Source organism: Protopterus annectens, chromosome 16.part0, assembly GCF_019279795.1.
Source record: "Protopterus annectens isolate FY-2018-M chromosome 16.part0, PAN1.0, whole genome shotgun sequence".
Classification (NCBI taxonomy): Eukaryota; Metazoa; Chordata; order Ceratodontiformes; family Protopteridae; genus Protopterus; species Protopterus annectens.
This window is the reverse complement of record NC_056750.1, coordinates 42,903,563-42,921,558: the sequence shown is the minus strand read 5'-3', so window position 1 is coordinate 42,921,558 and position 17,996 is coordinate 42,903,563. Positions and strand designations below refer to the sequence as shown.

Genomic DNA, 17,996 nt, shown 5'->3' with positions numbered 1-17,996 from the left:
CAGGAACCTTTACCTCAGTCCTGGATTTAGCAATGCCTGAAAACTGGACTAGACTAGTTCAGAAAGGTGGGAAACAAGGATTTTTTTGTGTTTTTTTTTTTTTCCGGAAACAACAGAAATGCAGAGCTTAAATTACTTTAAATACACACAGGAGGCTAGCGCACTTGAGTGTGTAGCCTGCGACTGTGTTACCGGTAACTTAAATGCAAAAATGACAAACAGTAACTTTTTTTCAAGTGCAACAAAGAAATAAGTACAGTAAGCAATGCAAATATCACTAGGAAACCACAGAAGCGCTGAAAAGCCGCGTTTTAGGCGGAATTAGCGTTTCAGGGAAACAACAAGCAAAAACAACACTTAATCAAGTCCAAAGTCTCTCTCTTGTCTCTCGGCCGCTTGCAGGACCCTGCAGGGCACCACGAGGAGCCTGCTGAGCTGTATACAAGCGCAAAACCGCACTAAGCGGTTTTTATACCAGGGAGATCAAAAAGGATAGAAATTAGCCAAAAATGGTCAATGAGCTACAAGTTGCTGGGCTGGGACCACTCCTACAGGACAAAAAACAGCAAAAGCCACAACACAGCAATATTCAAAAAACACCAAATAAAGAAGCAGTCAAAAGGTGAGAAGAAAGAGAAAATTCATTTAATCCGTTTAATACATCCGTCCCTTCTTTTTTTTTTTTTTTCCCCTCTTTGGCGGCCCTTAAAAGGGCCTTTGGGTCAGTTTCTTAATTACAAACACTTTAGCCTCCAAAAACGTAGAGAGTCCTGCCCTGGCGTTTTAGAGTATACACCACATCCATAGCTGTAACAGTTTTCCTCTTAGCGTGTTCAGTATAGGTAACAGCATCGCAGATCACATTCTCCAAAAACACCTTCAAAACACCACGGGTCTCCTCATAAATAAGCCCTGAAATACGCTTGACACCACCTCGACGAGCCAAGCGGCGAATAGCGGGCTTGCTAATACCTTGAATGTTATCTCGCAAAACCTTACGATGTCTTTTAGCACCACCTTTACCGAGGCCCTTTCCTCCTTTGCCACGACCAGACATGATTCTCCAAACTGGACGCTAACACAACTCAACTGTTTTTGGAGGCTAAAGTGTTTGTAATTAAGAAACTGACCCAAAGGCCCTTTTAAGGGCCGCCAAAGAAGAAAAAAGAAGGGACGGATGTATTAAATGGATTAAAGGAATTTTCTCTTTCATCTCACCTTTTGACTGCTTCTTCATTTGGTGTTTTTTGAATGCCACTCCTACAGGGACAGATAGGCTGCTCAGAGTTCCCTCTCTCACAGTGAACAAGGAAGCCACCTAACTATCCAAGTATGATATGGGCAACACAGAAACCTTTACCTCAGTCCTGGATTCAGCAAAGCCTGAAAACTGGACTAGACTAGTTCAGAAAGGCGGGAAAACAAGGAATTTTTTTTATTTTTTTTTTATTTTTTTATTTTTTTTTAGAAACAGAAATGCAGAGCTTAAATTACTTTAAATACACAGAGGAGGCTAGCGCAGTTGAGTGTGTAGCCTGCGACTGTGTTACAGGTAACTTAAATGCTAAAAACAGTAACTTTTTTTCAAGTGAAACAAGGAAATAAGTACAGTAAGCAATGCAGATATCACTAGGGATCCACAGAAGCACTGAAAAGCCGCGTTTTAGGTGGAATTAGCATTCCAGGGAAATAACAAGCAAACAAACAACAAGCATACAAACAAAGCTAGATTCAGCAGGCCTGGATCTAGTCTATGCTACAGCAAACAAGGTGTACCAATTTCAGTAAGAAGCAATTCAAATATGCAGGCACTATAAGCCTTTAACCAGAAATTCCCAGCTCAGAAGGGCAGAGTCCAGCCTCTCCTCCCACAAGAGTGCAGACCACGAACCCTCTTAATGTAAAATAACTGGCCTGAAGCCCAAGTGCTTAAACCATAACTAATACACTTTTAGAATAACAGACACTGAGCCCTCAATCAGCAGTTCCCAACTTAGAAGGATGTAAGCTACCTGTTCTGCTACTACAGTGCAGACCACAAACCTTCCTTATGTAAAACAACTGGTCTGAATCCCAAGTGCTTAAACTAAAAGGCTTAGAATGAGTTACACCACGCAGTAATAAATACAACTGAGTACTTTTAAGATGACGCAAAAGCAAACTAAAGTAGGAAGAAACACAAATACAGTAAAAGCAGATAAAAAGATGAACAATTTTTTTTTTTGAGTGAGCAAATGAGATGGGCCCAGGAGGAGTACCCAAGTGCAAATTTACAAGAGGGGCGGGCAGTTTCAAAGCCACCAAGATTAACACCAAAACAAAAACAGGGAGGGTGGGTGTGGACCTACTGAAAAAACAGAGTCACAACTTCCAGCTAGATATTGCTCAATGCAACAAAAACAAATTAATTTAAATTGTGTATTTGAAAAAAGTGCAGATAAAGATTTACTAAACTTCACTTATACGTTCAGTTGATTGCATGCAGGTCTTAGCTGGCCAAAGCACACAGTTTAAGCAGAATGTGGGTTATATTACAATAAAGAAAAAATAAATAAAAAAAAATTAAAAAAATGAACAAGCACAGGAATCTGTCTAGTTCTAACCTCACCACTACTAGTGAAGAGGAAAAAAAAGAAACTAGTGGTCTTAAAACTTGATGATCTCAGTAACAACAATTTCCAAAAATCATAAATCCCAGGTAGTGTTCCAAAGCAACAAGCCTTTATTCGTCACAAACAAGTGATCCTCAGTAACACAAAAAAACGCAGAAGCATTTTAACAATGTTAAACATAACAGTTTTTATATAATTAAAAGGAGGTATGGAAAATGTACGTATTCTTTAATTTTAAACCAGCCTACTCAAAGCAAATAGTACAAAGGGCTGTAAAAGTGCATTTTAGAACAAGTACTCACCCCCACACACTACTACTGATTAGATCAAACTAAATCATACCCATCTATTTGCAACCCACATTCCAAGATCAGGTATTAAGAAAAGCATAACAAATACATAAAAAAACTTTTAACTAAAACTGCTTTAGGCTAACTAATGCAATAAAGCCTTCATCAGGTCTGTGACAAGAACTAAAATCAAGAAAAAACACATAGCTATTCAAGTATAAATGTAATTAAACTAGAACACTATCAATATAAAATACATCTGTCTAATAATATCTACTAAGTATCCCTCCGTGTGTATTAGTGTACATAAAAAAACTAAGTAACAGCTCAGAAAAAAAATGTCAGTGGTTTGTAAACTGTCATGACAGTTTTCATGTTTACAGCCCCAAGAAACAGGTTTATACAATGAAAACTAGTAGAAAAAAATACACAAAAAATACAGAAAACAATGGATGACGTAAACTAGTAATGTATAAACGCATGCAGGTGTGCGCATGAGCGTCCACCAGTATGGTAAATAAGGGAATTATACCAATACTATATAGTAATAGCGACATGAAAAAAATGTGTGTATTGAACTTGCTGTTTAAATCTCTGGCGTGATGCAATAAATCTAATCAAAGCAGAACTGAGGTTAAAGCACCTAAACATATATTCATATATGTACATATATTCATACATATAAAATCGCTTTCAGCTAACTAATACAGTAAAACTTTCATCAGGTCTGTGACAAGAACTAAAATCAAGGAAAAAACACAAAGCTACCCAACCATAAACATAAGCATATCATATACAAACAATACTAAACATTCCACTCTCGCCTGGTTCCAGAGCTATCCCACTAGGAGGCAACAAACAGTACAATGGAGAAATACCCTCTCTCCTCTGCTACATTTATTTATTTATTTAACATTTATTTACGGAGAAAGTTCAACTAGGACAGAGCCTACTTTCAGAGGAGGCCCGGGAAGAAATGCTACAGACGCATGTGTTTGGAATGTGGAAGGAAACTGGAGTACCTGGGGGAAATCCATGTGAATGCAGGGAGGACATGCAGACTCCGTACAGAAGGCACCCCAGCCGAGAATTGAACTGGAGAATCTCTTGCTGTGAGGTGACAATAGTAACCACTGTGCCTACCTGTTACCCTTGGAGTCCCACAAGGAAACCCCCATCCTCTTTTCAAAATCACCTCATCAAACAATACCATCATTACTCCAGTTTCCCACACAAAACTCCTGGGAGTAGTAATAGATCAAAACATGTACTCTGATAACCACATAGCACAAGCAATTTAAAAAAGTCCACAAAAAGATAGGAAGCCTGTATAGGAACAAGCTTTTCCTTACAAATAAATCCAAAGTCTCCATTGCCAGAACCCACCTCTTGTCAAAACGTCTATATACATCTGCTATACTTCCTAATCTCAAGAAAACTGACATAAATAAACTGGATACCTGCTATAATAAAATACCTAAATTTGCTACAGACGCCACTTACAGAGCCCATTACTGCCATGCTCTTAGAGAACTCTCATAGCTAGAATTCCCCAACCAACTGATTTTCAACCAACTCTCCATGGCTCATCAAAGACTCAACCATCCCCAAAAAACACCTGCTCTCCCAGTTCTACTTACACACTATTTCAAAAACTGGACACTGCGCTCCAGCAACAAAGCCTATTAAACATTACTAGAATTAGAAATAATGCCAGTGACTTTCTGTACTCAAATAGTGCATCCAAAATCTGGAACTCCCTACCTCTAGACATTAGACCCACCTCTACCACCACCAACTTCAAGAAACTATTAAAAAATCATCTAACATCCACATGGATCTGCTCATGTACTAATCTGGGATCGCAGCTCTACCTGGATAGAGCCTCTAAGTACACCTCTATCCCCTCTACACAACTTCCTTTATCTTTTCTCCCCTCATCCTTTTCCTAGGATTTAAATGCTATTGGAAATGATTTTATGTATTAAATGTACTGCAGAAGCTTAAGCTACTCTAAGATATGTTGTACTGTCATATTATGCATTTACTCAACTCTCTTGTATAAAAAAATTCTATTTTATGTTTCTTAATCTGCTAAACCAAAAAAACAGTACGACAGCAGGAAGCACGGCCCTCATAAAAATATCCAACAAAAATAGTCGATACGCTCAGACACTTAAGACACTTTAATAAAATATTTGCATGTCGGTAAGCGCTTTCACCAAACAAACATTGGCTTCATCAGACCGTAATGATAATAAAACAAACAGACATATATCATATATAATCATATGATTAACTAAAACAGTTTAAATTTACATGGGCACTGCTTTGGGACATGCTATTGGTGAATTTAAACTGTTTAAATTAATCATATGATTATATATGATGTATGTCTTTATTACCATTACGGTCTGATGAAACCAATGTTTGTTTGGTGAAAATGATTACCAACTTGCAAATATTTTAGTGTCTAAGTGTCTGAACGTATCGACTATTTTCATTGGATGTTTTTATGAGTGCCGTGCTTCCTGCTGTCATACTGTGTTTTGTTTCACTTAGGATTTTGTTCTTTGACGGCTGGTTTACTGGTTGGGTGATTGTGCTTACATTATCGTAATCTGCTAAACTGTAAGATGACACAAAATATCTGTTAGATTACACTTTTTCTCTTTTTATATTGTATTTGTACGTCAAACATGTATAGATTTGTCTGGAGATTTTCTCCTTGGGCCTCTGCTGAAAATCGACTCTCTTGTCCAGTTAGACTTTTCGGGTAAACCAATGTTAAATAAGTAAATAAATAAATATTCATGCACATTCTACACATCATTTTTATTTTAGTATATAAAAATATTCTTCAATTTCCTAAAAAAACTTTACAGATTGTGTGGCAGCTTGTGTGGCAGCTTACGTAACTTCAACGCCCACTTAACAGAGCAATAGCAGTTAAGTCCTAGTTTTCTGAATGCCTTTAATTTCAACTGCCAGCATAATTCTTTTTTCCTCCAACACACTACTGATGTCCCTGTAACAATGTGAGGTACTGCCAGCTATGCCACATGAAGTTGGGCAGTGGATGTGTAACATATGCCAGCACAACTAGCTGGAATTTTGTAAAAAATTATATGTCATTCATATATCAAACTGATTTGTTCAGATACTTGTGTTGAAAAATGTATCTGTAAAGCTGCTTTTGTTAAAAATATACCAAGAGTGTGCCCTTTGGACAGAAAAAGAAATGTATATGCATTACTATAAATGTTTAAATGCATATGTTTTAACAGAGGATACTGGAAAAGAAGTTAATCTCAAACTTTGAAAATAGTTTGAAATTAAACTACATGGCTTAGGTCATAAAGATTGTATTTTACAGTTCTCAATGCAGCCAGAGATAAAATGTCTGTACTAGGAAGCTTCCTGCATTGTCATCGGTGTGAACCAATTGCTAGTCTGGAACAGTGGAGGTTTGAAATTGTTTTATGACTTCCAGGAGCAGCAGCAGATCTTAGCAAAGCTGTGCGTGTGTGTGTGTGTGTGTGTGTGTGTGTGTGTGTGTGTCTGTGTGTATTACTGACACATATGTGCTAAATCCTGACAGCTGTTAGCCAAGGAGGGAAGCATGGGAACCAGAAGTCAGATGATCAGATGTTTGTGATGTCATTCTGTAATCCACTACTAAAAATGATATTTTAATATTAGGTGAGACTGAAGTCTCATTGCACTCTGTTTTTGTAACCTGACAAAGAAAGATCTCTCACCTACTTCATCTTGCCTTGCTCTAGTAAATATCCAAGGAATAATAATAATTTATATCAGTCAGGAAAATATAGTCAGATTAGTTAAGTGTTGTTTTTCTGCAACTGTGTGAACCTGCCCACCTGTGTTATTTTTATATTTCTTGTGATTGAACCTCTGGTGTTTACTGTAAACAGACATTTAGTATTTTCATGCTCTTTTCTTATTTATTAAACATATGTAAACGTTTCATTGTGGCTGGTCTTTTAGAGAATATTTTAATCTCTGAGAGTACTTATATATATTTGGTGATAGCTTTGGCTACTCCTGAAAGCCTTGCTGTTGGTCAAACTACCATATGTATTAATACTAATTTCACTCAGTACAATTAGGTATCCTTGAAACAGCCCTAGAGTAGCTGGCTTTGGAGTGTCTGGTGGCAGTGTAACTACCTTATAGTCTGGGCAGAATGTGGCATAGCTAGTAAATCTGTCCCATCCTTTCCCAGGTGTGTGTGAAAATCAAATCTCAAAGTGTGTGTGTGTGTGTATTACTGACACATATGTGCGAAATCCTGACAGCTGTTAGCCAAGGAGGGAAGCATGGGAACCAGAAGTCAGATGATCAGATGTTTGTGATGTCATTCTGTAATCCACCACTAAAAATGATATTTTAATATTAGGTGAGACTGAAGTCTCATTGCACTCTGTTTTTGTAACCTGACAAAGAAAGATCTCTCACCTACTTCATCTTGCCTTGCTCTAGTAAATATCCAAGGAATAATAATTATTTATATCAGTCAGGAAAATATAGTCAGATTAGTTAAGTGTTGTTTTTCTGTAACTGTGTGAACCTGCCCACCTGTGTTATTTTTATATTTCTTGTGATTGAAACTCTGGTGTTTACTGTAAACAGACATTTAGTATTTTCATGCTCTTTTCTTATTTATTAAACATATGTAAACGTTTTATTGTGCCTGGTCTTTTAGAGTATATTTTAATCTCTCAGAGTACTTGTATACCTTATAGTCAGGGCAGAATGTGGCATAGCTAGTAAATCTGTCCCATCCTTTCCCAGGTGTGTGTGAAAATCAAATCTCAAAGTGTGTGTGTGTGTGTGTGTGTGTGTGTGTGTGTGTGTGTGTGTGTGTGTGTGTGTGTGTGTGTGTGTGTGTGTGAGAGCTGCTTGGAGCAGGGACATGAAGCACTGGTTTCACAGAGAGGATGCTGGAGGACTTGGCTTGGACACTCAGCTGAGGACCAACCCTACAGCTGTGCCAATGGGGAGTCTCACTGGGGATCTGGAGAGAGACAGAGAGAGGACCCAGCCTCTGGACTGCCTGTGTTCCCTGTGTGCTCTTACAAGAAACTGTGCTTAATGCAGAGAGCTGCATCTGGAAATACTGAGTGTATCCATTTTTTGTTCCAAGTGAACATCCCTCCCCAGTGCTAATGGTGAAGATTCAGGCTCCTTGATTACTGGCCCAGAATGGGGAAGTCACACTCCCCTTCAAACTCATCCATCTTCACACAGTCCAGAATGATAAATTTAAAACCAGAATGTCTGGGGTGTTCTATTCCTCTGGCATTTATGTCTGATGTCAGAAAGATAACCTGAAATCCTCCGTTTCAGTTTATTCATAGTCTTACCCACATAAAATGCAAGGCAGTCATTACATTTGTCCCTGTATACAACTTTTCAGTATTACAGTTACTACCTGCTGAAGATTTCACCATCTTTTTAAGACTATGTGTGACTCATATGAGTGCCCTATCCAGTATTCACAGAAAGTGCAGTTCGGTGGCCCTCAGATATTAATGTTCATGTCATCCTGGGGTTCCTTATTTTTCTTTCCCACAAAGCTACGTATGCTTCTGCTATTTTATATACAACAGTGGGGGGATCTCCTAAAACCTTTACAAGCTGCTGGTTGTCAGTGAGGATGGCCCAGTTCTCCTTAATAATGGTTTCAATTATACTGAAATCCCAGGTGTATGTTAAAATGCAACTGTCCTTACTTTTGTCTTTTGGGTTAGGATGTCCTAGTTGCACAATTATACCAAAAGGCCTATTCCACATAGGGTAATTGTTAGTTTTAGAATCTCTAATGGTATCCAGAATCATATGTAACATATTTGACTCATATCCTCTGGTTAAGAAATCATTTTCAAGATCATTCATATTTTTGAAAAAGGGGGCCAAATCTGTGGTAATGCGTGCTAATCTGTAGCCTTGTGATTTTATTACATTGTGCTTAGTTTTTACTGGATGCATACTGTCTCCGTAAAATAAGTAGTTCACTCTTGTTGGTTTCATGTATAAGCTGCTAATTGATTTGTCTTTATTAATACTGACAGTCATGTCAAGGAATTGCACGGACTCCGAGCTGATGGAAGTGGCAAATTTCAGGAAGCAGGTGGAGATACTGATGTAATGGATAAACTCAAAGAGTTTAGATTTCTCACCTTGCCAGACTATAAGTACATCATTAATAAAGGGAAGGTAGCTGGTCATAAAACTCTGGTGTTCACTTTGCAGTACAAATTCCTCCTCCTACTGACCTAACGCTACACTGACCAGGCTAGGGACCATAGCCACACCCATGGCTATCCCCCTCCTTGTCTGTATAAGCCTGGTCATTGAAACTGAAAAAACTGTAACACCACCAAGCTTATTAGCTTTTCCAAACGTTCAGTTTGCCCTTGTGTAGCACTGTTATTTCTGCTATAAGCCTCTGTAGCTGCTTCAGTACAGTACATGTGTGGTAATAATGTATAGGGCTTTAACATCAACAGTTACCAAAATGCTTTGCTCATTCACATACATTTCTTTTATTTTTCTTAAAAGATCACGTGAATCTAAAATAAAAGATGAATTATTTTCAGCAACAGGCTGATGAATAAAATCTAAGTATATGGCAGTGGACTCTGATATGGAATATCCACTTGCAATAACAGGTCTGTAAGGTGGCTCTTCCCTATTCTTATGAGGTTTGGGAATCCCGAACACTTTTACACATTACGTGTTTACTTCATCCACTGTTTTCTGCATTTTTTTTTGTGTTTCTTTTTCTAATAGTTTTCATTGTATAAACATGTTTTTGGGGCTGTAAACATGAAAACTGTCATGACAGACTTTTATTTTTTTTTTTTGAAAGCACTGACATTTTTTTCTGAGCTGTTAGTTTTTTATGCACACTAATACATATGGATAGATATTTACTAGAAATTATCAGACAAATGTATTTTATATTTATAGTCTTCTAGTTTGATTATGTTTATGGTTAGATAGCTATGTGTTTTTTCTTGATTTTAATTCTTGTCACAGCCTTGATGGAGGCTTTATTGCATTAGTTAGCCAAAAGCAATTTTTAGTTAAAAGCCTTTTTATATATATATATATATTTTATGTACATGTTATGCTTTTCTTAATACCTGATCTTGGAATGTGAATTGCAAATAGGTTGTGTTTTCCTTAACTGGGATTTAGTTTGATCTAATCAGTAGTAGTGTGTGGGGGTGGGTACCTGCTATTCTAAAATGCACTTTTATGACCCTGTTTATATTGTTTGCCATGAATAGGCTGGTTTAAAATTAATACGCATATTTTCCATACCTACTTCCAAGTATATAAAAGCTGATATGTTTAACATTGTTAAAATATTTCAGATTTTTTGTTACTGAGGCTTGCCTGTCTGTGAAGAACAAAGGCTTGCTGCTTTGGAACACTACCTGGGTTTCATGATTTTTGGAAATTACTGTGACTGAGCTCATCAACGAAGGTTTAAGACCACTACTTTCTGTTTTTTTATTCTATTACAATAAAGGAAATCTTTCTACTCTGCTGAACTATGTTGCAAAAAATTTATTTTGTACCTTAACAGTTACAATAAAGGAAATATTTCTACTCTGCTGAACTATGTTGCAAAAATTTTATTTTGTACCTAACAGTTGGGACTGCGGTGGTGGTGCTGCGGTAGCGTTGTTGCCTCACAGTAAGACGTTGTGCCGTTCAATTCTCAGTTAAAGCATCTTCTGTGTGGAGATGTGCGTGAATGGGCGTACCTTCGTTGAAGGTTGTGCGTCAGAGCTGGCAACTCGGTACGTAAAAATCTACTGCCAATCATTAGCAAACTGGAGTTCCACTGTGGCAACCCCTAACCGGGAAAAGCTGAAAGACACAACAACCTTAGCAGGTGGTGGCATAAAATCTCAGGTTTTTAACTGTCTGTGAGTTGCTGCAGAGGAAATCACCTTTTGGTCCCATTTTTGACAGGTTTTTCTGTCTGGTACATTTCTGGCATGTCAGCTCACAGCTATATTATTTTTACCTTCAGCAGAGTTTTAAGTCTCTGCAGGTAAGCTTTTCTTACATAATTTCTCCAAAAGTACAGTATTTATTGAACTAGATAGGTTGTACTTGTATCCTCTTATTGTATGACAATTGGCTTTAATGTACAAGTACAGGCTTTATCCTCATCATATGAGAGCAGGCAATGTTTTCACTGTATTACATTTATAATGGGTGCAAATGTGGAAGTATTAAAATTGCTGGAGCCACTACAGCTACACGTGTTTCAGAAATGTGGAAGAGACAGCTATAATTATTTGGTCAAGTGATCTGAGCTCATGAAAAGAAACTTGAACAAAAAAGAAACAAATTACTTGCTTCTTGTTGGTCCACTATCAATGACCAGCAAGAAGAATCTTAAAATAAGACAAAATAATCTGTGGTTAGAAGTTTAAAACTTAATTCTGCAAAATTAAAAAAAAAAACAGCTGCGGGACAGTTAATACATTAGAAAAATGTGCAGTACATACTTGGTGAAATACTTGCAGACATTATCTTTAACTCAACCAGACGGTTCTACCAATGAGTGGCCCCTGACTCTCTCTATACCCCTCCCCCTTTATGCAGACTAACCTGCCTTTTATGAAGCAGGCAGCCCTCCCTCTATGGGAGTGCAGTAAGCAAGGGGACAATGAGAAGACAGTCCCTCTGCTATTTTCTGATACTTCTACTACCTCCAAGGTCAATTATAGTGTGTTAGACAATCCTAAAGGTTCTGTTTATAATAAAAGATTTTGGCGGCAGCAGCTGCAACAACAACATGCTGCTTCAAATTCTGACCAAACGTTAACAAGAATAACAAAACTAACCACTTTCATCCCAAGCAGAAGCATGTTTCTGCAAGAAAACACATAGACAAACTTACAAGATTTGGCAAAAGCCCATCCTCTGGTAAAAGCCCATCTTCTAATACAATAACTACCTTAAAGTAATTTTAAGAGGCTAATTACTCAATTTTCAATAATTATTGCTAGGGAAGAATACAGGTGGAACCCACCTCTCCAACAATGTTCTGAGGATGCATCAGCTTCAGGCACATCCTCTGATGATGACACCCTTGCCACAACCTCACCACCTAATACTCAGATTCACCCTTTGAGAGAAGTAACTATCTCTGCAGCAGCCCAGGACAGTGATGCTAAGCCCACTATAACAGTGCTTCACCTGTGGACTGCAGCAGAATTTCAAACTATTGTACACTCTTCTCCCTCCCATTCAAACACATTCAGCCGAATTTGCTAAGACTTTAGAAGGACAAGTGTGATTACAAAATCCTGCAACTGAAGACTAGTCTTGAAGGCATCTTCTCATCAAAATATTTTCAGAAAGATATAGGAAACATCACAAATCAGTAAAGTACAGTTTTGTACCTACCATAAATGTAGATGTTCGAGTGTTCACCCTGCTGCAGTCATCACACTTGGGTTATCCTGCCGTCAGGCGGTCCCGCAGTCGGCCTGAATTCCAAAGTCTTGGTCCGGCGTCGGTTGCTGTCGCTTCTTCCCTGACATCAGTGCGCCAGGGGTATAAAAGAGGCATCCAATGCCATTTCCTTCAGTTTTTCTTGCCCCAGATGTCAGGTGCCCCCCCCAATAGGAGGTCACTACATAGTACCAATAATAAAAGTGAAGCACAAACAAAACCATACCTCCAGCTATAAGCAAATACACGACAAAGGTTGTATCAGATATAAAGGCATAGAAAGGTTTCAGTTAGATCAGAGGGGCTGGAGGGAGGGTAACCTGGACTGCAGCAGGGTGAACATTCGAACATCTACATTTATGGTAGGTACTAAACTGTACTATGTTCATCGTGTTACCCTGCTGCAGTCATCACACCTGGGTTGAATCCCAAAGCTAAGGATGGGAGGTGGAATCAAACAGGGTTAGAAGAGGCTAGTAGGCCCTGAAAAACTGCAGTGGCGAAGCCAGCTCTAGTCTTAGAGTATAGTGGTAAGTGATAGTGTTTGGTGAAGGTGTGTACTGAACTCCATGTTGCAGCTTCCAGAATATCCTTGGTTGGCACACCCCCCCCCCGAGGAAGGCTGTAGATGTAGCTGCTGCCCTGGTGGAGTGGGCCTTATGCTAGCAGGAACTGGTTTTCCATGATGGGTGTAGCAAAAATGTATGCAATGCCCTATCCATTTTGAAATGGTCTGTTTTGAGATAGCCTTTCCTTGTGATGCTGTAGCATAGGATACAAAGAGCTGGTCAGATTTTCTGTAAAGCCTTAGTTTTATCCAAGTAGTAACGTGGTTGCCTGTGAATGTCCAAGGAGTGCAGGAGTCTTTCTCCTTTGTTCTGTGGATTTGGAAAAAAGGTGGGTAAATGGATGGTTTGATTTAGAGCCACACTGGATACCACCTTTGGCATAAAGGAGAGGTTAGTTCATAGAGAGACTCTGTCTTGATGAAAAATGAGGAAAGGCTCCACTGCCATTAGTGCCTGTAGCTCTGAGACTCTTCTGGCTGAAGTAATTGCTAGCAGCAGGGAAGTTTTCCATGATATAAACTTTAAATCAGCTGAGAAAGCTGGCTCAAAAGGTGGTAGCGTAAGCTTTTCCAGAATAAAGTTGAGGTCCCAAGTTGGCATGGGTGCTCTACTGGGAGGCCTTATATTTTTGGCCCCTCTGAGGTACTGCCTTAGAAGTGGATGTGAAAATAAGGGAAGATCCGTGTTGTAGTGAGCTGAAATAGCTAAGGCGTGGATTTTAATAGATGAAAAGGAAAGACCTTTGTGTAACATCTCAGTTAAATATTGTAGAATCTGAGGTATGTCCGGCTCAAGGGGATTTTTGCCTTTAGCTTGGTTCCAGGTGCAAAATCTTTTCCATTTGTCTGAGTAGGCTTTCCTGATGCTGGGCCTCCTGGCCTCCAGAATGACATCCATAACACCTTGTGATAGAGGAGCTGGCTGATTGTTTAGATGATTTGCCATGCAGCCAGATTTAAGGTCTTGAGCTGACTGTGTAGAATCTGGCTGTGTGAGCAGATGAGGAATTTGTGGTAAAATCCATAGTGGGCCATGGGCCATGTTCCTTAGTAGTGGGTACCAGTGCTGGCGTGGCCAGTCTGGGGCAATGAGTATCACTTGTGGTCTCTCCATTCTGACTTTCAGTAGCACCTTTGTTAGAAGGGGCAGTGGAGGAAAGGCATATACTGTCAACATTTTCCAAATGAATGAGAGTGCATCCACTTTCCAAGCTTGATGGTGGAATGTCCTTGTGCAAAATTTTGGTAGTTGATAGTTTTGGGGGTTGGCAAACAGGTCTATGTCTGGGCGGTCCCATTTTTGAGTTATTGCAAATACTTGTCGATCCAGTTTCCACTCGTGGGGATCCATGATGTTTCTGCTTAGGTCGTCTGCCAATGTGTTCTTTTTTCCTGGCAGGAATTGTGCTTGTAATTGAACTTGGTAAGTCAGTGCTATGTTCCACAAGGTCATTGCTTGTCTGCATAGAGGGTATGAGTGCGTACCCCCTTGCTTATTTATGTACCACATTACTGTGGTATTGTCTGTCCTTATTATAAGTTGTCCTGGATGTAAGAGGTCCTTGAAAGCTGCCAGAGCATTCTGTACAGCTAGCATTTCTTTTTGATTGATGTGCAGATATCTTTGATCTGTAGTCCATTTGCCTTGAACGCACTGTCCTGCCATGTGTGCTCCCCAGGCATAGTCCGATGCATCTGTTGTCATAGTCTGCCTGGCTGGGGGTAAGGTGAAAGGCTGACCGTTGTTCAGGTGACATGCCTGTGACCACCATAGAAACTCCTGTTGAAGGCAGGGAATGAGAGGTATCATTGTTTCCAAGCTGTGGCTGTGTTGAGTCCATACGCTTTTCAGGTACCATTGTAATTTCCTCATATGCAGTTTTGCAAATGGTATTAGTAGTATGCAAGATGCCATGAATCCCAAGGCCTGCAGAATTTTTCTTGCAGGGAGTTGGGTCTTTGTTGCCATTATTTTGAAGTATTGAGTTAGTTGTAGTTGCTTGTCTGGCATGAGATAAGCCATCTGGGCCATTGTATTCAAGCTGGCACCCAGGAATGTCATGTTTTGTGAGGGCACTAGTTTTAATTTATTTTCGTTTACTGTGTACCCTAGACAACTTAGAAGGTGTTTGACAAACGCCAGATGTAAGAGAATGTCCTTGCTTTCTGCTTGGATGAGGCAGTCGTCCAGGTATGGGTATATTTGAATTCCTCTTTGTCTGCAGTATGCAATTTCTGGTGCCAGGCATTTTGTGAAGACCCTGGGTGCAGTAGATAAGCCAAAGGGCAGTGCAGAGAATTGGTAATGGGTTGAACCTGCAATGAAACGGAGGTATCTTCTGCAATTTTGTCTGATAGGGACATGCAGGTATGCCTCCTTGAGGTCCAACGTTACTAGCCAAGCCTTCTTGCCCAACATGGGAAGAAGCTGCTGTAGTGTTAGCATCTTGAATTTGGGTACTTGCAAGTAGGTGTTTAGAATTGAAAGGTCCAGAATGGGCCTCCATGCATTGTCCTTTCTGGGGACTAGAAAGAGCCTTGAGTAAAATCCTTGGCCTTGCTCCTGTGTAGGCACCAGTTGACTGGCTCTCATGTCCATGAGAGCTGCAATTTGTTTTTGTGCCTCTGCCCATTGATTTTGTGGCAGGTTTGACATTCCTTTTATCCTTGGCAAGGTGTGAAAATGGAATCTGTATCCTTGTGAGATAATGTCTAGGACCCATTTGTCCTTTGTGATGATGTGCCAGTTGTCTGCAAAAAATGCTAATTTTCCTCCCAAAGGAGCTGCCAAGAGATTTTTGCTTGGCAGTTTGAGGGTTAAGTCATTGTGTTTGTCTTCTAGTAGTTTGGGGCCTGTCTTCTCCTCCCTTCTGTGTTGCAGTGCCCCATTGGCGAGGTTTGTAAGGAATTTGTGCTTGACCTCTGCCCCTTGGGCGTCTGTATTTACCCCTCTGTGGCCTGTCAGAAGCTGGAAAGGACCAATTTTTTGTTGGCCAATTTCTGCTGAAACGAAGGGGTTGTACCTGTAAGAAATCCTTGACCGTCTGCATAGACTTTGCCTTATCCTCCATTTTCTTTAAAACCTCTTCTGCTTTGACACCAAATAAGACATCCTGCTGTAAAGGTGCATCTAGTAATTTTGCTTTAACATGATCAGACAGAGTTTGTTCTTTTAACCAAGCATGCCTGCGTATGACAGACCCAGTAACAGCTGCTCTACAAGAAGCTTCCAAGGCATCAAATTCACATTGTAAAGTATGTTTGCCCACCTGTTCAGCTGCATGCAACAGATCCTGCATTTCCTTGAATTCAGACTGTTGAGTGTGTGCGCTCATCTTTTGTTTTAATTGAGACATTAGGAATTGCTGATATTTCAGCATGTGAAATTGACAGTATAATGTTCTCATAGCTAGAGTAGCTGAGGTGTAAACCTTCTTCCCCCACCTATCTAGTGCTCTAGAGTCCCTTTCAGAGGGCACAGGATTTTTAGCCATAGAAGCCTTAGCCCCTTTGGGACCCTGGGAGATTGTTTCTGGGTCAGCAACAGGGCTTTTGTAAAGGAATTTGTGTGAGTCAGGCACTCTATAATATCTGTCTGGTTTGGCTGGAGCAGGAGGCAGAGAATCTGGATTTAGACTAGATTCTAAGTAAACATCATCCACAATGTCTAAAACTGGAGGGATAGCAAGAGGTCTGTGCTGGGGAAGTAAAATAAACTCTCGGAGCCTTTTCTTTGAGTCGGAGTAGTCCTGACCTTCCCAGTGGAAATGTTCCCTCATGGTATGTAAGGTTTCCCCAAAGGAATAGTCTTCAGGGGGAGATGCTGAGGGAATGGAGTCTTCAGCATCAGAATCTTCATAAGGGGAAAGGAGTAATCCTGTTCCTCAGAGGAGTCTGAGGAAATAGAAACTTGATCAGAGGAAGCATAATCCTCCTCTTGTCTTGGCCTTTTGTCTGGGGGAGGGGTTGGGAGCCCCTGATCAGAGTAATCAAATCTTCAGCCATCTTAAGCATCTGTTTCTTAGGCATGGGGCCTTGAACTGGACATTGATGTACAGTCTTTTTAGGTTTTAAAGGAGTCTTAAGCTTAGCATAAGATTTTATGGTGAGAGTACTTGGTCTAAAGACACCTTCTGTAACCGAAGGTGTTGCCACAGCACCTGCTTCTCCTTCTGCAATGTTGTCGGTAGGGCCTAAAGAAAATGGCTGCGTCGGCCTAGTACTCTCTGATTGAGAATCCGAAGCAGTCTGGGGTACCAATTCTGCGGTCGTCAGGGGCTGCGTAGGCGCCTCACTGAACACTGGAGAACCGGCGACATGTCCAGCCGAGGCCACGGAGTCTGGCATGGATCTAGGCTGCCTGTCCTTATCTTTGCGTTTTTTTATGCACGCCGGTAGTCAGTTGCTCCGACAGCATAGTATAATTAAATTTCCTACCGAAGTAGTGTCGAGCGAAATCAGAGCATCGTTTTATAGTTCGCTTATTGAACCTAGCACAAAACCGACAACCAGTGACGTCGTGGTCTGGGCTTAGGCAAGGTATACAATAAGAATGAAAGTCCTTATGAGGTATTTGCTTCCCACAAGAAATGCAATTGTTAACTTTTTCTGACATCGGACTGAGGCAAGAAAAGGTTCCCCAACGGGGTACTTAGCTTTTGAAGACTTCGGACTGAAATTCGATTAGAAAATCTCAGGTGTCGGCCGACTGGCACTTGTGAACTGCTTCTGCTTCGGGCACCGCGCAGCAAGAAAGACTGAAGAAAATGGCGTTGGATGCCTCTTTTATACCCCTGGCGCACTGACGTCGGGGAAGAAGCAACAGCAACCGACGCCGGACCAAGACTTTGGAATTCAGGCCGACTGCGGGACCGCCTGACGACAGGATAACCCAAGTGTGATGACAGCAGTAGGGTAACACGATGAACATCACCATTCTAAAGCATACAGACGAAGAGCTTTTATCTGCAAGAGACAATTTATTAAAGGTGATAACTGTGGCATATGCCCTCCAAC

The 17,996-nt window shown here is 40.2% G+C and overlaps 2 protein-coding genes across 2 annotated transcripts in view; both read right to left on the bottom strand.

The window, feature by feature from the left end:
• UCK1 (uridine-cytidine kinase 1) overlaps window positions 1-17,996 on the bottom strand; it is a 1,125,034-nt gene that overhangs the window by 81,465 nt on the left and 1,025,573 nt on the right. The window lies entirely within an intron of this gene.
• Window positions 699-1,118, bottom strand: LOC122790708 (histone H4-like). Its single transcript, XM_044058258.1, has one exon. The coding sequence runs from the start codon at window positions 1,055-1,057 to the stop codon at window positions 746-748; it is 312 nt and encodes a 103-aa protein (XP_043914193.1). The 5' UTR covers window positions 1,058-1,118; the 3' UTR covers window positions 699-745.